Source organism: Etheostoma spectabile, chromosome 21 (genome assembly GCF_008692095.1).
Source record: "Etheostoma spectabile isolate EspeVRDwgs_2016 chromosome 21, UIUC_Espe_1.0, whole genome shotgun sequence".
NCBI classification, from domain to species: domain Eukaryota; kingdom Metazoa; phylum Chordata; class Actinopteri; order Perciformes; family Percidae; genus Etheostoma; species Etheostoma spectabile.
Genome location: NC_045753.1, coordinates 4921304 through 4944378, shown reverse-complemented (window position 1 = coordinate 4944378; position 23075 = coordinate 4921304). Strand labels below are relative to the sequence as shown.

At 40.8% G+C, this 23075-nt stretch overlaps 1 protein-coding gene across 1 annotated transcript in view; it reads left to right on the top strand.

Moving 5' to 3' along the window:
* bms1 (BMS1 ribosome biogenesis factor) overlaps positions 1 to 20943 on the top strand; it is a 30063-nt gene extending 9120 nt beyond the window's left edge. The window contains 17 exon segments of the mRNA XM_032502840.1: positions 972 to 1165; positions 1745 to 1887; positions 3316 to 3427; positions 3429 to 3888; positions 4309 to 4410; positions 6343 to 6494; positions 6627 to 6708; positions 6952 to 7031; positions 8914 to 9105; positions 10862 to 11050; positions 13584 to 13764; positions 15678 to 15736; positions 15862 to 15984; positions 17332 to 17479; positions 18561 to 18736; positions 20208 to 20369; positions 20632 to 20943. Of these exon segments, the coding sequence (XP_032358731.1) occupies positions 972 to 1165; positions 1745 to 1887; positions 3316 to 3427; positions 3429 to 3888; positions 4309 to 4410; positions 6343 to 6494; positions 6627 to 6708; positions 6952 to 7031; positions 8914 to 9105; positions 10862 to 11050; positions 13584 to 13764; positions 15678 to 15736; positions 15862 to 15984; positions 17332 to 17479; positions 18561 to 18736; positions 20208 to 20369; positions 20632 to 20859 (2783 nt within the window). The 3' untranslated portion in view covers positions 20860 to 20943.
* Positions 20944 to 23075: the final 2132 nt, after the last annotated feature.

Below are 23075 nucleotides of genomic sequence, written 5' to 3'. Positions count from 1 at the left end.
TGGCACATGATCAGACAGGGGTTTACGGAGTGGTAGATTGGCAAAAAAAAAAAACCCGGAGTGTTCCATGAACGGAATGACGCATTTTCAATATCGCTCAATCACACAAATTTGATCGTGGCAAGCCAAAATCAGGATTGTAATTAAAATTGTATTACCTGAGCAGCCCTAGTATTAATGGCGAGGCAAAAGCGGTCCCAGTGCTTTAACACTTCTTCTGAGACGAGCAGGCACAACAGTGGTTTTTATGCCCTGGGGGATGACTGACAGGCTGAGGTTGTAAGGCAAGGCAACTTTATTTCTACAGCACCTTTCAGCAAAAAGGCAATTCAAAGTGCTTTACATCAAACATTGAAAAGCAATTAAAAACGGTCATGGTGACAGTAAAACAAGCTAAAATATAATATGCAAGAATAAAAGTTACAGTGAGTAAGAAATAAATAATTAGGGATGGGTTTAGGAGGAGAGAGGGAGAGGTTTTATTTTTGTTTAACTTCTTTAGTGTAAAATATTTAAAAAAAATAACTTAATGTTCTAAGTAAATAGGATACATTTGGAATTTTTTTTACAAAAAGGTACCATTACTGAATTTCAGGTCATCTGAAACCACTTAATGTAGCCCGACATTCTTTTACTTTAAAGTAGTTTATTTATGACATTTTTCTGTTGTCACTGTGAAACTGTCAAACTAGATAATAAAAGAAAAGTCTATGGCATTTATTCTCCTTATGTATTTGTTCATGTTTTACAAAGGGTTATCCTGAGCCAGCTTGTACATCAATGATAGCAATCATGTCACACTCATACATGGAAGTAGGATATAGGCGTGCGCGCGTGCGTGCGTGCGTGCGTGCGCGCGCGCGTGCGTGCGCGCGCGCGTGCGTGCGCGCGCGCTTGTTCGGTACTCAGTATCGGCCAGTATGCAAGTTTAAGTATTGGAAAGGCAAAAACGTCTCTATTGGTCTCTGCAGGTGTGGGAGACTTTCAGGTTGCGGACGTGAACTTCCTACCAGACCCGTGCGCCCTGCCAGAGGCTCAGAAGAAGCGAGCGCTGAATGAGAAGGAACGTCTGCTCTATGCACCCATGGCTGGCATCGGGGGGGTCGTGTACGACAAAGACGCGGTGTATATTGACCTTCCCGCTAGCCACGTCAATCAGCAGCAGGTGTGTGTGCTTGGCACGGGAGTGTGTGTTTTTAAAAGCATTTCTGACAGCTTTTTTGGGTTGGCTTCAAAATTGAGCATTTAAAACATACATAAAATATATCTTCTTTTTTTCTCATAGTCATCCCAATATTAACTAGTGCGTTACACACGTTGCAGAAGGCTGCAACATATCGCAAACAACGTCAGTTAAAAGAAAATAGCAGCAGGAAACTGCACTTTCAAATGTAACCGTCATTCTTAATTTAAGTGGTGCTGTTAACATTCAGTACAACGTTACATTTGTTCAATAGAACGGTTTTCCATTTTATCTCTATTTAAATTCTACAAGCAGTTTGTTGTATCTTAGCAGAATACTGAAATCAGCACAAGTCAAGTCAACTTTAGGGTCAGTTCTGCAATATGTGCCAGACATACAGGGAAATATACAATACATTTCTCTCCGACCCATGGTGTAATGAGTACAGTTTTCTTTATTCATTGCATTAATATCATTATCACGTTATTCAACAGCGTTATTGCACATTTTCCTCGTATCATGCAGCCCTCTTGACAAGTTCATTGTATTTCCCCGGTACAGGAGGAGGTGCGGCCCACCACAGAGCTGGTCCAGTCTCTCATTGACACGCATGCCACCCTGGATGCCAAGATGGCTGCTAGTAAGGTGTCTCTGTTCAGCGGCTCGGCCACCCTGGATTCCACAGACATGGGCGAGCAGAGCCGGTGAGACTCATCACGCCTTCTGTCTTTCTCTCCTCACTCCTTTTCATTTATATATTTTTTGGGGGCATTTTAGGCCTTTTAATGGGCGCGTGCTCTGCCAGGTGCGCTACCCGGGCGCCCCCCTGCTTGACCTGGGCAAGAGATGTGACCCATGGCCAGAATATCATAGTTCATATAAATGCAGCCCAGTGACGATACAGACATTTCATACACACAATGTGTGTAACTCTGCTGACCCGCCATTTGACCCGTGCTGGACCCATTCATAATGAGTCAGCCGTCACTCTGTGAGTAGCATATCTGTCCATCACATTCCCTTCTCTCCCTAGCTCTTTTAATCAGTTATTGTTGAAAATAAGTGAAGGAGCTTTCTCAGAGATACATTAAAAAATATATATATCCTACGCTATTTATTTCAGATAGATAATTTTTATTTTCATGTGTTGCAGCTGTATTTCTATACAAAATACAACTTTAACATAAGAGAATGTAGCATATTATGGATGTGAAAGCAGTTATAAATAGCCTATGTGACAATGAAATATGTTTTGGTTAAAATTAACAAATAACTGTGATAATTGATAGTAATCACAGTATTGATAAAAAGTAATTGTGATTATCATTTTGGCCATAATTGTGCAACCCTTGGAACAGTGACTAGAAATATAAGTTGTAGTAGTAGTTCATGGCGTAGCAGGGCACTTGAGGGCGCCTAGCTTATTGTTGCGTTTTTTGGTTTACCACATCCTCAATATGCCATTGCAAGACTTGTAAAGGTCCCATGGCATGAAAATGTCACTTTATGAGTTTTATTTTAACATTGATATGAGAAATGGTGATAGGTGTAAACCGAGCCCTGGATATCCTGCTCTGCCTTTGAGGAAATGAAAGCTCAGAATGGCCAATCTGCAAGCGTGCCCCTTATGAGGTCATTAGGGCAAGGTTACCTCCCCTTTTTCTGCTTTGCCCGGCTAGAGAATTTAGCCCACCCATGAGAGAGAGAGACATCATGGCTTCCCCCCCCCCCCCCCCCCTCCTCTTCAAAAGCTACAAGCGACTCAGAAATGGCCCCAGGTCTATATAAAAAAGACTACAAATACAGTATTAGGGGACCACTAAGGTCTATATAAAAGATATTTCAGAAACCGTATTAGGGGACCACTAAGGTTTATATAAAGAGACTTCAGATACAGTATTAGGGGACCACTAAGGTCTATATAAAAGAGACTTTGATACAGTATTAGGGGACCACTAAGGTCTATATAAAAGAGACTTCAGATATGGTATTAAGGGAACCTACAGTATATAAAAGCATCCAAAGACCACCATGTCATGGGACATTTAAAACTCAATTATTGAAAATTAACCCTCAAATTCCACTATGGATTCCACTAATGTTTTCTTTGTGTCTGTGTGTTTGTTTGTTAGAGAGCAGGGTCCTCAGGAAGAATGTGTCTGGGACCCCAACACCCAGCGGAAGAGGAGGAAGGTGGTCTTCACTGACAAAGAGGAGGATGTCAGCGGCTCAAGTGATGATGATGGATGATGATGATGATGATGATAGCAACATTGACAATGAAGACGGTGACCAGGAGGAGCAGGAAGAGGAAGAGGAAGAAGACGAAGACGAGGATAACCTGTCCACATTTCTCAAAGACACAAGAGCCGAAGCGGCCGAGACAGAAAAGACTGTAACAGACGCTCCGCCAGCGAAAAAACAGAAATTAGAGGAGGGGAAGAAAAGGGGGGAGGAGAGCGCTGAGGTGCCGGCGTTTGCTGACAGTGAAGACGATTTGGAGATGAGCGAGGAAGAGAGTGAAGAAGAGGGGGAGAACGTGAGAGCAGATTCTGGCCACTGTTCTGAAGAGGACAATAAAGAGAGGGCAGATGAGGAAGATGATACAGAAGAGTCTGAAGAGGAATCGATGGAGGATGATGCAGCTGTCGCCACAATTAAGAAACAAGCAGCGAGTGAGGAGGAAGAAGAGGAAGAGGAGCAGGGTAAGTACTGTTTTTAGTTATTCTTCTATAAATTCTTCTGTGCAGGTGCGTTGGAAGATAACATCAACTTGGAAACTAAGGACCAAATCCTGCTCTCTGCTCTTGCTATAGCATCACCTTTTTATGAGTGTGGGATTTCTTCATCTACATATTGCACCTTCTATGATAATGTCAAATAAAGTAATGAAATAAAAAATTCACGTTTCCATAAACAATCTGTTATATTTAACATTATTCCAACATTTATCTTATGTATACAACTATACAGTACATGAAACTTGAAAGAATTTCTTGTACTTCAGCGTCTGTAGCTGGACAGAAACGGCTTTTTTTGCCGATGATACTGAAGTAGCATCTTGTGGTTCAGTTGTTATTCTCGTCATTCTGCGCTTGCGTTCATTCTCCTGTTTCCGTCCACAGGGGGTCTGAGATGGAAGGAGGGTCTGCAGCAGAAAGCATCAGAAGCGTTTCTACGGCAACAAAAAGCTGCCCCCAATCTCAGAAAACTGGTTTATGGTTCAGGTAACCCAAGGCTCTGGTTGCATGTCCACATGAATATATATATTTTGATTGAATTATGTATTTTTTAGAATATGCCATTATATCTGTTTAAGTTGTCATCTTCTATCAGCCTGGACAATTTATCGTCCTAGGTCTTATTAATATTGGCATGTACTGTGTCAGCAGATAAGATATATATACTTAGGTTATATATATATATTTATACATACACACTTCATATTTTGTTTCTGTACAGTACACCTAAGTGTTCCAAATAATTCAAATCTTTCCACAATATAGGTATCTAGCATCTTTTTGTTGCTAGTTTGGTTTGTGGTTGATTTGTCATGGACCATGCACAGTTCAAGCCCTGTACCAGAGTTAGCTATGCAGCTAATTTACATCTGTGGGCCCTGGGTAAAGCCCGTTTTATGGTTCTGCGTAGAATCAACGGTGAATCCCCGCAGACCCCTCTGCGTCTACACCGGACCCTGCGCCGTAGCCTGATGAGCACCTTTTAAGTAATGTAACTACACGTCACGGCCACGCACAATGCTCGGCCGTGGCCTGGAAGCGTTGCATTTCCCCCGACTCATTTCCTGGTTCTTCTTCTCCATAAACAACTTGAAATCAAGGAGAGAGTTAACTTGTCCCACCGTGGTCAGAAAGCACGGGGGAGACACTTTGTTTTTCTCACTATGACTCTAGAGACACACCTCGCTCCCAAGACAATTTTCGTCCCCGTCAATTTCTCCCTCGCTGTATCACCCAGTCCTTACACACAACACATACATGCCGGCTCGAGGCACACTCGCCAACGCACAAGTAAACAAAGAGTTTTGCGATCAACCCTCTGAAAACCACACACTTCCTAGCGTTCTGACGGAGTGGTTGTGAAATGCGCCACGATGCAAAGAAACGCGTTCAACTCCGCCACAGAACTCCGAAAGGGTCGCAACGCCGTAGCTACGTGGAGTTTATGCTCAACTAGGGTTGGGCGATATGGAGAAAATCAGATATCACGATACCTCTATCAATATAAAAAATCATCAGTAATGTGAACATAATGTCTTAAGTGGGGGACAGGCAAATAATAGAACAGTTAGAACAGTCTGGTAAATTAAGAATATGACATCACTTTACTGTAATGCAGCCTATAAAACCAGGAAAAGACGACTCCAATACCATATTACGATATCCAAAATCTAAGAGGATATCTAGTCTCATATCACGACATCAATATAATATTGATATATTGCCCAGCCCTACACACAACCATAAAGATAGATAGATAGATAGATAGATAGATAGATGAAGAAGAAAAATGGGAAATTCCTGTGTTACAGCAGCAAAATCAGTCACAAAGCACAAAATATAAATATAAATGCAATACTAGGAAAAAATATACATACATACAATATACATGAAATAATAATACGAATGAGTAAAAAGAACAAATATTTGAATATGTACAGGATGGGGGAACAAAAATGTGCAACTGCTTAAATGATATGCTAAAATGTAAATGTAAATAAACCAAATGTGCAGGTTGCATTAGTGCAGTAGTGTGGTGTCCAGAAGTCTCATCTAGCACCCAGAGATGACGTGTTAAAAAGTGTTATTGCTTGTGGTATGAATGATTTTAAGGGAGATAAAAGGACAATATAGACAGTATCATCAAAACAGATGAAAACTTAACAACATATAACAAGCATTACATAACATATAAACCAGTACACAAAAATATATAAATTCTGTGTTATAGAAAGATCACACAGTTGTTTCGACTTCAGCCAAAGTCGTTAAGGACATTTTAAAACTGCTGAGACAATCTCGAATGTGAAGTGGAATGAAGTTTTTCTACTTTTCTACTGCTGTCAATGAAAAAGCTGAATGATCTCTGATTTTCAGTGTCTCTAGAAAATGTCAAACTGTCATATTTTTTGTGTCCAGTTGTAGAGGCAGACGATTCTGACGATGAGGAGCAGGAGCTGGGGGGGCTCTTTCGAGTCAGCCGCCCTCAGAACGGCAAAAAGTCCCGAGCCAATGGGGTCGACAGCTCCCGTTTCGACCCCGACACCTCCCACAACTGGGACTTGGAGGAGGTACAGTGGTTGCTACGCTGGTGTTACTGGGACAGTTAGGGTGCTGAGTTCCTAATGTGCTGTTGATATGAAAACAAATACAAAAAGATGTCAAGATGAAAACCTAAGGTTGCCATTTTTTTTTCTCCCCAGATGCTTAACTCCATCAGGGACTGCTTTGTTACAGGGAAGTGGGAGGAGGACCAAGATGCTGCCACACTGTTGAAAGAGGACGGTAAGAAAGGAGAAGAGACACACAGATGTAAAATTTTGGACTTATGGTTAAATAAAATAATAAACACTTATGATTGAAACAGTGTGGAACCCTCAGTACCAGACACGTGTGAGGGGGTTACTTTGGATTCAGACCTTCAATTAAGAAAGATACGGGTATAACTGAGTCCTTTCATGCGGGACCACAACAGTGTGATAGCATAAAAGACTCTTAACATGCAGTCTGTTATTTTGGTGTGTTTAGAGGAGCTGTATGGTGACTTTGAGGATTTGGAAACGGGAAAAGTCCACAAGGGCCACACTCGGGAGCAGGACCACACGGAGGTACGTCTTATTCGTGTGGACTAGTTCAAAATCAAGATCGTTTTCCACTGACTGACTGACTGATCTATGGAACATAATGCAATATTCCTATCTGGTTATGATAAAGTTTGTGTATTAAAACAGCCTCCACTCCAATGCTGATTTCCAGTGGTCATGGAAAATAACAACTCTTTCACTTCATATTAACCATGGCACAAAACTCCTCTCTATCATTTCCTCTCTGCCCATTTCAAGTACAGCTGGGCAAGATATTACATCAATATCGGGAAATGAGACTAGATATTTCTTGGATATTGGATGTTGTAATGTGGCATAAGTGTTCTGTTCCTAGTTTTAAAGGCTGCATTACAGTAAAGTGATGTCATTTTCTTCTTACCAGACTGTTGTAACTGTTCTATTATTTTCCTTTACCCCCCCCCCCCCCCTCAAAAGCTACAGACTTAGAAATGGCACATACTAAGGAAAGCTCATTGTGGGACTGGCTCTAGTGGCTGGAATTCTGCACCAAGGCTGAATTTTGGGAAAGAGACTTCAGATATGGTATAGGGTCCACTAAGGTCAATATAAAAGAGACTTCAGATACAGTATAAGGGGACCACTAAGGTCTATATAAAAGAGACCTCAGATACAGTATTAGGGGACCACTAAGGTTTATATAAAAGAGACTTCAGATACAGTATAAGGGGACCACTAAGGTCTATATAAAAGAGACTTCAGATACAGTATTAGGGGACCACTAAGGTCTATATAAAAGAGACTTCAGATACAGTATTAGGGTCCACTAAGGTCTATATAAAAGAGACTTCAGATACAGTATTAGGAGACCACTAAGGTCTATATAAAAGAGACTTCAGATACAGTATTAGGGGACCACTAAGGTCTATATAAAAGATACTTCTGATACTATATGAGGGGACTACTAAGGTCTATATAAAAGAGACTTCAGATACAGTATTAGGGACCACCAAGGTCTATATAAAAGAGACTTCAGATACAGTATTAGGGACCACCAAGGTCTATATAAAAGAGACTTCAGATACAGTATTAGGGTCCACTAAGGTCTATATAAAAGAGACTTCAGATACAGTATTAGGAGACCACTAAGGTCTATATAAAAGAGACTTCTGATACTATATGAGGGGACTACTAAGGTCTATATAAAAGCATTCAAAGAGCACCATGTCATGGGACATTTAACTTTTAATTTTTTGTGTTTTCTGTGCAAGCTTGTATATATGACAAGGTACCTGGTACTCTGACAATATCTGAAACATACCTTCTTTAGTCACAACTGATTTACATTTCCTGTTAAAATATAGAAATTGTATCTTAGTAGAAAATGACTTTGGTAGAAGTTAATGTCACTTTTTACAATGTTACTTCAGTAAAAGTCTTAAAGCATCTGACATGTACTGTACTCAAGTATAAAAAAGTCTGATATTTACTGTACTTGTTAATTACTAGAAGATTAAAAAAAACCTTTCTTATGAACTTAAATGGGACTTCCTCATAATAAAGCAAAATAACCATGGTTGCCACACCTTTTTAAACCTCAAATTCAAAGTCTGACAACGAAGACAAAAACAGACACAGAATTTAAATTTCTTTGTGAGGACAAATCCTTCACTCTGATGTGAATGAGAAAACATACCCTTGGTATTTTCTAAATAAATAATTGCTTTCGTAATGGTCAGTCTGCCCGATTCTTTCTAAACTCTATACAATTTAGTAAGGAAACACAGTGGGGTAAAAGTTTCCAGAAATATAAATAAAGAAGTAAAGTACAGATGCAAGCAAATTCTACTTAAGCACAGTAACAAAGTATTTGTACTTGTAACACCGCTCGGTTAGCTGATGATTTGTCTTGTACACCTGTCACCAGCAGAATAGTGAGAACGATGAAGATGATGAGGATAATGCAGAAAGTCTGGTGAAGGTGGATGATGACGAGGTCCAGAAGAAGAAGCGTCTGGAGAAGAAACAAAGGCTGAAGGAGCGCTTCAACGCGGAGTATGATGATGAAGACGCCACTTACTTTGACGACCTGAAGGAGGAGTTGCAGAAGCAGGCTGAGGTACCTGGTTTGGTCCTTCTGCAGAGACTAGGTTCTGTAATACCAGGAGCTGCTGGAATTCATTCACTGGATAAAGATTCAGTATACATTTTAGAACAGGCGTTCTAAAACATATCACCCAAAGGTCTGAAATAATTGCCAATAACAAAAAAACATTATTCAACTCATTTTTAACTTTTAGGCAACATACATTCAAGTTGAATTCTCAGGTTTTTTTGCTCAACTTTTGGACAGATTTTGGCACAGGGATTTTGTATAATTTTTGTTTTTTTTTGTCTCCGTTTTTTTAATTGTGATTAATAATTTATTGGTTTTTCAGAAAATTTTAACACACACACTTATCCATCAGAAAAATCAACAAAATAGAATGAAAGGAAGACAAAGGGCGACCATAGACAGAAACAGCTGTGCTCATAAGTGTACATTACCATGCTTAAGTTGACAAAAAAAAAAATCATGTTTTGGAAATGTATCTTAATGCCTTAATTAAAAAATTAGGTAAAATCCAACCTTTAAGGACACCAATTTTCTTTGTGAATGACTAATGTATACCTATAGATTGGCATGGGATACTTTCCATAAAATCATCTCTCAATGCAAATCAAACCAGCTATTAGTTTAACTGAAATAAAACCATGCCAATCTCTATGTATGATGAAGGGTATGTAATAATGTGGGGGGGTTATTTTAATTCCAAAGGCCAAGGGAACTTTATCAGGATGCATAGTATCCTGAGCCATGAAATAACTGGCCTTTAAAAATAAAAATGTGCCTGCCTCTATGGCAGGGGTCTCAAACTCAATTTACTTGGGGGCCGCTGGAAGTAGAATCTGGGTTTGGCTGGGCCGCATCAAGTATTCCAAAAAAACAACAACTATTTCCTCCAAACAGGGCGCGGAACTGCCGGTGCTTTAAACCCCTAGATCTGATATGGTTGGTGCATTTCCCAACAGAGTTCACATTGTCAAACCTCAGGCATTTGCCGCAAAGGGTACTTAGCTAGCTTGACAACCGTCACGCCGCTGTCAGGAGACTACTACGGTAGCCCATAAGTGACAAGCGCAATGACAAAAAGTTTCAGAACGCGCGGGCCGCACTAACACTTAACTTTGATGTCAAGTAGGGGGCCACAAAATATCATCCCGCGGGCCGCACTTGGCCCCCGGGCCGCGAGTTTGAGACCCATGCTCTATGGGAATTTAACATAGGGTTATGCATACTTATGCCCCCTGTATTTTAAGGAGGAACATTTATTCATTTACAATACATTATTCATTCAGAAAGAAAATTGGTGTCCTTAAAGGTTGGATTTTACCTCATTTTTTAATTAAGGCATTAAGATGTGTTTCCAAAACATGTTTTTTTTTTTTATTCCCCTTTTTAGTCAACTTAAGCATGGGCGTGTAAACTTATGAGCACCACTGTATATGTATGTATGTGTGTGTATGTACAGTATTCTATGGAAATGTATCCCTTAGTCATGTTTCCTAGTTAAATGCTATGTTTATGTCTGAGTCCAGTTGAAGTGGAGAGGTCAGGTCACTTAATGCAAAGGGGGTCTCTCCATTTTTATTGATTTACTTTTTATTTTTTTACAAACTCTGTACTGGGTCTGGATTTACTTGCAGTTTGATCCGCATGCAGACCTTGGTCAGGAGTTTAAGAAGATTTAGAATGATCTATGGATGAAACATGGATTATATTTGAATATTCCCGGCTTATTTATGAGTGTGTTCTTCCTGCGTTCTGTCCTCAGCTGAACAGGGCCGAGTTTGCCGATGTGGACGATGAGACCAGAGTGCAGTACGAAGGCTTCCGACCAGGAATGTACGTCAGATTGGAAATCCCCTCTCTGCCCTGCGAGTTTGTCACCAACTTCGATCCCCATTATCCCATCATCCTTGGAGGTCTGGGCTCCAGTGAGGGCAACGTAGGATACCTGCAGGTATGCTTTGTTTGCGTATCTAGTCGTTCCTGTGGGTGTCCTTATCCTTTTTTATTTTTTTTCTCTTTCTTCATAACTAAGCTATTGGGAAGGATTAAAGTGAACTCTGGTATGTTTGCTCCTCAAACTGTACAGAGATCCCAGGAAGGAAGAAGGTTGAATTACAAATATATGATTGCATTTTAATGTTGTTTATGATCTTATTAATTTCACCAAGTAATGTAGAAGAAATGCTGGTTTATAGGACTATATACAGTGGTGTGAAAAAGTGTTTGCCCCCTTCCTCATTTCCTGTTCCTTTGCATGTTTGTCACACTTAAGTGTTTCGGAACATCAAACCTATTTAAACAATAGTCAAGGACAACACAAGTAAACACAAAATGCAATTTGTAAATGAAGGTGTTTATTATTAAAGGGGAAAAAAAATCCAAACCATCATGGCCCTGTGTGAAAAAGTGATTGCCCCCTAAACCTAATAACTGGTTGGGCCACCCTTAGCAGCAACAACTGCAACCAAGCGTTTGCGATAACGTGCAATGAGGGTTTTACAGCGTCCTGGAGGAATTTTGGCCCACTCATCTTTGCAGAATTGTCCTAATTCAGTTACATTAGAGGGTTTTCGACCATGAACGGCCTTTTTAAGGTCAAACCACAACATCTCAATAGGATTCAGGTCAGGACTTTGGCTAGGCCACTCCAAAGTCTTCATTTTGTTTTTCTTCAGCCATTCGGTGGTGGACTTGCTGGTGTGTCTAGGATCATTGTCCTGCTGCAGAACCCAAGTTCGTTTCAGCTTGAGTACACAACAGATGGTCGGACATTCTCCTTCAGGATCTCTTGGTAGACAGCAGAATTCGTAGTTCCTTTTATCACGGCAAGTCTTCCAGGTCCTGAAGCAGCAAAACAGCCCCAGACCATCACACTACCACCACCATATTTTACTGTTGGTATAATGTTCTTTTTATAAAATGCAGTGTTCCTTCTACGCCAGATATACTTGGACACACCTTCCAAAGAGTTCCACTTTTGTCTCATCGGTCCACAGAATGTTGTCCCAAAAGTCTTGGGGATCATCAAGATGTGTTGTGGAGAAATTGAGACAAGCTTTGATGTTCTTTTTGCTCAGCAGTGGTTTTCTCCTTGGAACTCTGCCATGCAGGCCATTTTTGCCCAGCCTTTACTGATGGTGGAGGCATGAACGCTGACCTTAACTGAGGCAAGTGAGGCCTGCAGTTCTTTGGACGTTGTTGTGGGGTCTTTTGTGACCTCTTGGATGAGTCGTTGCTGCACTCTTGGGGTAATTTTGGGCGGCCGGCCACTCCTGGGAAGGTTCACCACTGTTCCATGTCTTCGCCATTTGTGGATAATGGCTCTCACTGTGGTTTGCTGGATTCCCAAAGCTTTGGAAATGGCTTTATAACCCTTTCCAGACTGATAGATCTCAATTACTTTCTGTCTCAATTGTTCCTGAATTTCTTTGGGTCTCGGCATGATGTGTAGCTTTTAAGGATCTTCTGGTGGACCTTACTGTGTCAAGCAGCTCCTATTTAAGTGATGCCTTGATTGTGAACAGGTGTGGCAATAATCAGGCCTGGGTGTGGCTAGAGAAATTGAACTCAGGTGTGGACAACCACAGTTATAGTATGTTTTAACAAGGGGGGCAATCACTTTTTCACACAGGGCCATGATGGTTTGGATTTTTTTTCACCTTTAATAATAAACACCTTCATTCACAAATTGCATTTTGTGTTTACTTGTGTTGTCCTTGACTATTGTTTAAATTGGTTTGATGTTCCGAAACACTTAAGTGTGACAAACATGCAAAGGAACAGGAAATGAGGAAGGGGGCAAACACTTTTTCACACCACTGTATGCAAGTGGCTGTAGTTTCAGTAGCAGCGCAACTCATTTCACATACTGTACATAAAGAACATTTGGGAGATTTTGATGACTTGCACAGAAGCTTTTAACGAACACTCAATTGAGGAGACAGTTAAGCCGGCAGTACAGTTTAACCCCGATGTGTAATTGTGCAGTGCAATCCCAACTCTCTGTAGTTCCTGTCTTCCAGGTGCTACGTTTAGCTGAGCCTTTTGAGGTAAACAAAGATATTGCAGGAACCTAAACACAGATGATAAAGCCTATTTTTCTTTCTTTCTTTCTTTCTTTCTTTCTTTCTTGCTGGGAAGTATGCTAAAGTGTGGCAGGCCCACTGACCTCGAAAAGGCCTCATCTGGCCTGTGACCTATGAATGACCTGATGTTGTCTATGCTTTACCTTGTCTCATCATATCACAATATGGTATTTCTGAAAGATTCCACCACAAGGATGACTACTTCAAAACAAAACTAGTTACCAGCTAGTGGTTCCCAACCTTTTTTTTTTACTCCCACATCCTTCTCAGATGATTGCAAGTGCCTCATCATTGATACCTTATGTCTGTCACACAAAGGTGTCAATGTCAAATGATTTTAAAGTGGATGTTAAGTAACCCTTAAAGTGGCTAACCCTTACCTCATAATGTGTGTGTCAGATGCGACTGAAGAAACACCGCTGGTATCACCGCATCCTAAAGACACGGGACCCCCTCATTCTGTCGTTAGGCTGGAGGCGCTTCCAGACCATCCCCCTCTACCACATTGAGGATCACAACGGACGCCACCGTCTGCTCAAATACACACCTCAGCACATGCACTGTGGAGCATCCATCTGGGGTAAGGCACATATAAAGCACACCACTATGCTGCTGTCCATTTCCTGCCACGTCCCTTAACTAGATACTGTGTTAAAGGTTCCTTTTTTGTGAATGGCTGTGTTGTTTACTTAACAAGAATTTGATGTCCTATCGGTTGCTTACAGGAAAAAAAAATCCATTTTAATTCCTGCTGCTTTAGACAAACATGCTATTAATGCCTGAAAACCCTCCCCTCTTTATTATGTTATTTTGTCAGTAATCTGGCTCAGCGGAGGAACGTGGCTGGGACAAAGCTTGATTTTGCTTTGCAGTTGTGATTGGTATCTAGAATGCTCTCCAGTAGGGCTGGGCGATACGGAGAAAATCCTACTTTACGATATTTTTGACCAAATACCTGTATCGATACCACAACGATATTGTAGTGTTGATTATTGGTGCTTTCACAAAATATTTACACACTGAGATTTTTGATGAATAAATATCAGTAGTTAGACTTATTAATCCCTTTGGGATGACTCCCGCAAGGAAATTAAAGTTACCAGCATCCGATACAGCATATGAAGAGAAAAAATAAGAATACAATCAACACAAAGTAATACAATGATGCACAGGACAACACACAGTACATGTGGTTACATGAAGGGATTTTTTGAGGTGACTGGGGCGGGGGGTGAAGAAACACAAAAAGAAGGATGTGGATATAATGACAAAGTGGTTAAAAGGCAAATAATAGTTAACATTTACAACAGTCTAGTAAGTTCAGACAATGACATCAATTTACTGTAATGCAGCCTTTGAAACCAGGAAAAGACACCACTTATGTCATCTTGAAGTAAAACCATCGATACCACACTTGTGTATATATCCACAACGTTCCACTTCCAGGATTCCTCTAACCATTAACTATTCTCACACACAGTTCACACACATTCACACACTGGTGCCGAATCTGCAGTAGCTACAAGGTTTCACCTGCGCATCAGATAAACACTCGCACACATTTACGCTCCGATGCACAGCATCAGGGGCAACCCGGGGACAAGGACACTTTGACGTGGGACTGCAGGGCCAGGGATCGAACCACCAACTTGAAGGGACTTCAAGAAAAACGTACATCACAAACATACAGTAAATACTGACAGACAAAAGCTCTCCCTCACACCAAAACCACCCATGTCCTCCCCATTCCAAAGTAAAAAGTCAAAAAGAGGCATTATCAGCACAATATACTACTTTGCATCTGTCTAGGGTGGAGGTTTCAGCTCAAGCTTCTTATTGTGATATTATGTAAGTAAATCCTGAATTTGCAATGTAACTGTTAACATTACTCATGAGTCATCAGGTCAATGTAGAACAGTGTTTTCTTCTGAAGTAGAAGTACACAGTAAGTCAGTTGTATACAGGTGAGTTGCTCTGGGGGGCCTTCTGTAGCACCAATACAGGAGGCCAAGCAATCAGCCTGTTCCAAACAGGCACTTTCGGAACAGGCACGGCACAAGTATACAAAGATTCCGATCCATCTATAAAAAGATGATAACGGATGATATTTTGGCCATTCTGATACATTGCTATCAGTCCGGCACCAATGACTTACACGTACTATAACAACAATGTGATAGTATTTCTCAAATTTGACTGCCGTAATACTTAATTTAATAATGGGCACAATCATGTGACATAATCGTGTATATTTATCCAATGTTAGAAGCATTCATGGACTGTCGTGTAATGTTTTTAAATGATGGGGTCCAAAGGGTCAAATTGTCTGTGATTAATTAGCATTGGCACTGTAAAGTCAGTAGATGTAATTTCTCCCTGTACAATGAGATTTTTATTCCTCAACTGTTAAGAAGAATTGTTTTGCTGTCATGTCTAATAATGACTAGTGTTCTCTCTCTCTCTCTCGCTCTCTCCCCCTTTGTCTCACTGAAGGTCCTGTCACGCCACAGGGCACCGGCTTCCTTGCTGTACAGTCAGTAGCAGGAACCAAAGTAAGTCAGTTACTCACTCCAGTTCCAGCATTGTAGATGAGTGTGAACAGTTGTTTCCAATGAATAAGGTGCCAGTAAAAGTGAGACCATTACCAGTTGCCCAAATTCCCGTTTTCTTTCTGTAGGCTAATTTCCGAATTGCAGCCACAGGAGTCATCCTGGACCTGGATAAGTCTGTGACCATTGTGAAGAAGCTCAAACTCATCGGCTACCCCTACAAGATCTTTAAGAACACCTCCTTCATTAAGGTAAGGTTCTACATCCACGGTGAATCTACAGCTTTTAAGTAAAAACTAAAAATTTAGTAAAATTAGATGTGATAGGAAACAACATACACACACAAGATATACTTTGCTCAAGAAACATTCATAATTGTCAGTTCTTATTTTTTACTTAAAGGGGGATTTAAGCATTTTCCGGTTCATACTTGCATGTTGTGATTCTACTGGAACATGTTTACATGCTTTAATGTTCAAAAAACACTTTTTTTTCTCATGCTGCCCATGGCTGCTGCAACTGTATTCCCCCTTTTTCTGAGATACTCCATAGGAGTGCCTATATATAGTGTCTATAGTGTCTATTTAAGCGCCCCCCCCCCCCCCCCCCCCCCCCCCCTCCCTTAATGCCGTTAATACCGCGTTTAACTGACAGCACTACTAAATACTACACAACCGGACGTGTCCCAGCAGGAATGGGACCCGCATGCAGCTACTTAATAGTTACCAGTATAACGTGAGATTATAATGAAACAAATCAGCACGTTCTACTGTCAGAAATCGCAGATAAAAGCTTCTGAACCAAACACCACCTAATCAGACATGTTTCAGCAGGAATGCCACCTGAAACTGGTGAGGATTTAACAACACTGTCAGCCAGGATGACAGATTTTACTGCTATTAGCATGTAGTTACATGCGACAATGTGACGTCACATCACCGCAGTAGCTTAAAAAAACAAAAAACTCCAGTTGTTCCTGCCTGGAGCAGATGACCAATCATAGAAGGCCGGCTAAATGCTGCGTAACACAGACAAGAGTAGAAAAAACTGTTGAAACTGGAGTGTTCAGAAAAGTTGGAAATCTGAACTTTAACGTTCATGGGGGAATACAATGTTGAAATATTGTATTTATTTTATTGTACCTTTTTATATTTTTTTATTGGGTTATCTATTCTTTATCATCTTTTTGCGCAGCACTTTGGAAACCTTGTTTGTTAAAATCATGCTAAATAAATAAAGTGGATTTGATTCTCTAAAATACCTTTTACCTCATTATTTTTGGCCACTTTTAACATGGAAATCCAACATAACATTGTAGATGCGACAGAAAAGCATAATTTGTCCCCTTTTAAAGGCTGATCTGCACCATCATCATCATCAGATTTTCTTCTGTTGTCTTCCACGAGAGTACATTTTCTTAGATTAAAGCAACTACATTAAAGACAGACATGTCACAATAAAACATATATTTGGTAAATAAACACGGCTGACATATTTGTCTGTGGTGGGGAATAATTTGATGCTAGTGCTTGTTTCTCCATTGTGAAGAAGCACTGATTTGGAGTGTTCTGATGTTAATTCTCCGTCTGTGTTTGCAGGGCATGTTCAACTCAGTGCTGGAGGTTGCTAAATTCGAAGGGGCTTCTGTACGAACAGTATCAGGGGTCAGAGGTCAGATCAAGAAGGCGCTGTCTACACCGCCTGGTGCTTACAGAGCCACGTTTGAGGACCGCCTGCTTATGAGTGGTGAGTGTCTGCTTTACTCCACATCTTCACCATAATTGCCGTTATTCCATAGTCCTAATGCGAAAGTGTAACAACACATTAGAACTACAAGCGATAAAAGACTAGGTGGGCCCAAATGTATTGTGAACCTAAAAGAATAGGCAGGCTGGATCAAACTTTTACTTTACTTTAGGAAACTATTGATTGATTCAGCTTTCTAACAAAGAACAGACAGTCACATTCTTCAAATGTTTTATAAATCTCTTCTCCTGAATGTTCCCTCCTTTGACTTTACCTGCACTTTTGGAAATATGCGTGCTCATCATCATAAGAAACTACAGTGTATGGTCAGGACAGCGAGCAGGATCTCTGGGGTGTAAAAGATGTCTGCAGCTCAGCTGTACAATGGGCTTATTCTTAAAAAGACCGGTCAGATGTCCCCTGCTCATCCTCTCCATCAGAAATTCACAAGCAGGAGCAGGTCAAACGATAGAGTTCAGAAACCAGAAAAAATACATTTGCGCCTACAGCAATCTGACTGTAGGGGTGTGAATCTACTGGTCTCACGGTTCAATTACGATTACCCTGCCAACGATCTGATATCACAATGTATTTAAGCAGTCATATATGTATATGAACTCCCCTTTTTTTTTTAATCTGCTCTTAAAAAAGACACTTCCTGAATGTAGCCGAGTCTGAACACTGCAGACAACAGTAACATTAGTAGGCTGTAATCATTTATGGTCTGTCACTGCATCGCTGATGCAATGATTAATTTAAATTCCCCTATCAGACTGCACAATAAAAAAACTAAAACCGTGTTTGGTAATTTAACTGCAATTTGCACAACTTTCCGGCACTTTAATTTCTTTTTTCACTAACGCGAATATTTCACTTTTTCAGTTTGTTGCTTGTCAGAACTTCTTACTGTCTTATGTACGTGTTGTAAACTGTAGTGTTCGTGCGGACCATATTTTGAAGTGTTGTGTGACGGGTGAGACCACGGGAAATTCCACTATCGGGATAATAAAGTTTACTTTGACGTCTTACAGTGCTTTACTGCTTCTGAAGGACTTTCATTTCATGTGTTTTTGCTGTGCAGACGTGGTGTTCCTGCGCTCCTGGTATCCAGTGTCGGTCCCTCAGCTCTACAACCCCGTCACCTCTCTGCTGCTGCCTGCTGGTCAAAAGGACAGCTGGGCAGGCATGAGGACCCTGGGGCAGCTCAAACATGACCTGGGCATCCGCAACAAACCCATCACGGACTCTCTGTACAAGGTAGAGTAGATACCTGATCTGATGAAAGAATGCCACTTCCAAAAGGCTCTGATAAGGAAGCTTTTAATAAGATATGTCTGTGAATTGAATGTAGTCTTTAAAATGGATTGAATGTTTGGATCTGTTTCATGAAGAAGAAATAATCAGGCGCACTCTTCAATCAGGAGGTCAGTTAGTACGGTACTTAGTACGTAGCCCAACAAAAACACGTTGTTAAACAAGAATTAAATGTGACTGTGAAAGACATTGCAAAAGCAGTAAACTATGACTATATTATCCTTGGAGTGTAACACTGCTTACTGTGTCAGTCCAGCGTGCCGTGACTGTACCGACACAGTGTGATACTCCCACACAGCCGACATTTTGATACTAAAAATGAACCACAAACGCGCACGGCACGCTTTTACCTTGTGCGTCACTCCAGCGTCCTGTGAGGTCAGCGTTCTCTGAATCAGCATTAGTTGGAGTCCTGCCGCAAAATGACAAAGATGAAAGAGGGGGAGGACCCAGAAATACTGACCCATCACAGTACCCTTGACTTTTTCAGGAGTGGGGCTTATAAAGAGATAGTGTTTTAGCCATAGGGTGAATACAGGTTTATTCAAACAGACAGTATAAGAATTTTTTTTTTTTTATATATATATATATACATTAACGCATGTAAAGATGTTTATACCTCATGTGTGCCTTGGATTCTTTTTAAAGGAGACATGGGTTGTTTATTTAATTTTTTACTAATAGCGCTATATACGCGATACAGTGCACTAGGGCTGTGTATTGGCAAGAGTCTGGCGATACGATACATATCGCGTGTCATGATTCAATATATTGCAATATATTTTGATAATGTGCATAAGGCGATATATTGGTATTTTCATTTCAAGCCAGTTTGGGATTGTGGTTCACAGGTTTTTTGTGAGCAAATCTTTTACATGCTAAAGTAGGCTAAAGTTCAGCCAAAGCTACATTGTTAGCATCTAGCAAAAAATCAAGCGCTGCTAGGCCTTGTTAGGAAAGGACACGAGTGGCGTGTCTTAGCACAGCCATCTAGCGGTAGGGGGTTTCAACACAACTTAAATGTGAACCACTGTATTACACAAATAAAATGTATGCTTTTGAAAATCAATACAGTATTGTAAGATATTGTGATACTAGTGTGTTCAATTTTTATTACATCCCTACAGTGCACCCGCAATATCAAAAGATCACCTGTGTTTGAATACATGAAAGACACAGCAACGCTTCCAAGTATGAACTTGAAAATGAGCATTATATGGGACCTTTTAATTATAAATAATCATTAGTTTTGCCCTAAAACAGATTCCAGTGTGTATTTATGTAAGTATGTGTATTGGCATTAGTATTGCTTACTGAGTTGTCATGCAGTTAAAGTATCTGTAGACCTGTCCGTAACATAACAGTAATCCTAAAACCAGACTTGATCAAGTATATCCATCCGTTTCCCTTCCAGCCGGTGGTCCGAGCTCCAAGGCACTTCAACCGCCTCCATATCCCCAAGGAGCTCCAGAAGGCCCTGCCCTTCAAGAGCAAACCCAAACAGCAGCAACCCAAAGGAAAGACGCCCAGAGATCTCCAGAGGCCCAGTGTGATCAGAGAGCCTCATGAGAAGAAGGTGAGTAAACCTGCCTCTAAAGTCCATCGTTAGGCGTGAGCATTTATAACCTCGATCAAAGCTGTGATTTATACCGATCTGACAACATAATCAGGATTGTGTGTACAGATCTTACCATTAAAATATTGTAACTAAGAAATAATGGCCAAAAAATGTGCAAATAAGTTGTGGATTTCTCTAAGTACAGCATGACCCGGACTACTTCCTATAGTATAACATGGCTGTATTTCTAAGCAATTCTTTTCTTGTCCTGTTCCTTAAGGTGGCGGCCCTGCTCCTTGCTCTGAGCACAGTCCACAACCACAAGAGGAAGAAAGCCCACACAGCGCAGCACGCCAAGCACAAGGAGTTCCTGCAGCAGAAAGAGAAACTGGAGGAGGCCAAGCTGAAGAGACAGAAGGAGGCACGTAAAAAACTGTACCGCATCCAGGGACAAGTTGACCAGAAGAAGAGCAGGTCCAGTCTGAAGGGGGCGCCCCAGGACGACTAACTCACTGAATCTGGACTCAGAATCATTTTTATTGTGTTTTTCTAGATGTATTGATATTAAACACGAGTTGTTAAGGAAAAGTGATCTGTCTTTTGAAACTTGTTTTAACTAAGTATCGTGTGTCTCTCTGGACCTGTATATTTGAATATTGGGGCGGTTCTCCTGCTGTCGAACGGTGTGACAGTTACTGAGGTGTCGTATCGCTCTCGTTTGGTTGAGGGCTAACTCCTTTTATACCTTCCCCTCAGTAACCCCGTCCCTACTATGCCCGCTTCTGCCGTATAATAACACCCGTTACTATCAGCGGGGCGGATGGTTAGGCCTATATTAAAAGGAGTTACTTTGATACTTCCCTGATTGTATAAATGCTAGATTTTCGATCCACACACAGTGATTCGCTAATTTAACACTTTAAAATGAATTAGTAATTATTATTTTAGTAATAATTAGTTTTAGTTCTTTTTACTTAGAGACACACACACCCTTGCTAAGTTTAAAGGGCCCCCGCCCGGATCAGGGAAACCGGAGGCGAGGCAAGAGGCCTTTTCAGATTTTTACCCAGACGTCCCCAACTAACGGGCTCTTGTCCCCTGTATATTTTAAGCACTGCCCGAGGGACTTTACAACCAATGATTTTTCTTTAGTACTCACGGTGAGGAACCGTTCCTCCCAGGGTCACCGGAGGTCCCCTCCTTCTCAAGGACGCCCGCTAGCCTTCGTTGGTCGCCGGTCCGAGAGAGGCTAAGTGCTCGGTGGCTCTGACCGGCAGAGCGGATGGGGAATGCACTCCCACTAGAAGATAACAGGAGGTCTGACTGTCAATGTCGATCCCCGCCGGGCTGCAACTCGCCCAGGTGGTTAAAGAGGAGTCTTAACTGCCCTCATGAGAGGGAAACTTCTACCCTCGGAAAGCTGAGGTGTGAGAGAGAGAAATTAAATGACTAAAATCAAGGAATACAAGTCTTTTGGTCCCCTAGCTCACAACAAGCTCAGGTGGTTTTATTATTTAGGGAAAAATCAAAAAAAGAAAAAAAAACTGAAATTCCCTTCCCTTCTGAAAAAAAAGAAAAGGTATAAAAACAGAACAAAAAAACCCCGAAAAGTGGGTATCTTTCCTGAAAAAAGGGGGCCACATAAAACTCATATTTACTAAAGCAGGCTAAAGAACCCCTCCCTCCTTAAACAGGGTTTCCACCACTCGTTTCACACAGGGGCCCAAGAGATGACATTCAACCAGTTCCCTTTTTACGTAATGCCCCCTTAGCCACAAAAAGGGGTTCCCAAAAGGGGCCCCCTAAAAATAAATTTTTTTATTTTAGGTTTCAAATATTTGTTCTTTACTTCTCAAAACAAAAAATAATGGGCATGGACATTTTTAAAGTGAAAGAAATTTTAAAACTGTGAATTTATTTAAAAAAAAACAAAATTTTAGTGGGGGGTTATACACAACCCCAACACATTATTTTTCTGGTTTTTTCAAGCACAAAATTTTTGTAGCTATAGCTTTGTGTTTTTTGGGGTTTTCAACAAAAACCCCCCGTTAAAAACACGCTGATGGGTTTGGGGTTTTTTGGGTGATCCACCATAGGGTATTTAAAATTATTGTTCAGGGTACTAAACCCAAAAAGATACGAAATATACCCATAATAAAAATTTGAGCAACAAAAAAATGAAAAAGGTTACATGATCTGGTAACATTAAAACTAATAAAAAAAATGGTACAGTAACAGGGGCGTAGAGCAGGATCACGGCAAACAGCTGCACCCCCAACCGGGTGCCCCCCCCATCCAAGACGTTTGATTCCCTTTGCTTTCAAAAAAGCCCAACAGTCACAGTTTTTTTTTTTAAATTTTCCTTGCAATATCAACTGTGCAAATAATTAATTTTTCCCCTAATACGTACTAATCTCTTTTTTAAGACCTTTGTGGTCCCCCAAAAATTTTTTCTGAAGTTTCTTTAAAAAGACCTTTTTGGGGGCCCCCCTACTGATCTTTAAATTTCTTTTAAAAAGACCATGGGCCCCAATTGTATCTGAAGTTTCTTTTAAAAGACCTTAGTGGCCCCCCAATATGTTCTGAAGTTCCCTTTTTTTGACCTTATGGTCCCCTAATCTGTTCTGAAGTTTCTTTTAATAGCCCTTTGTGGGCCCCAAATGTTTTGAGTCTCTTTTTATATAGACTATGTTCCCTAATGTTCGAACTCTTTTTATAGACCCT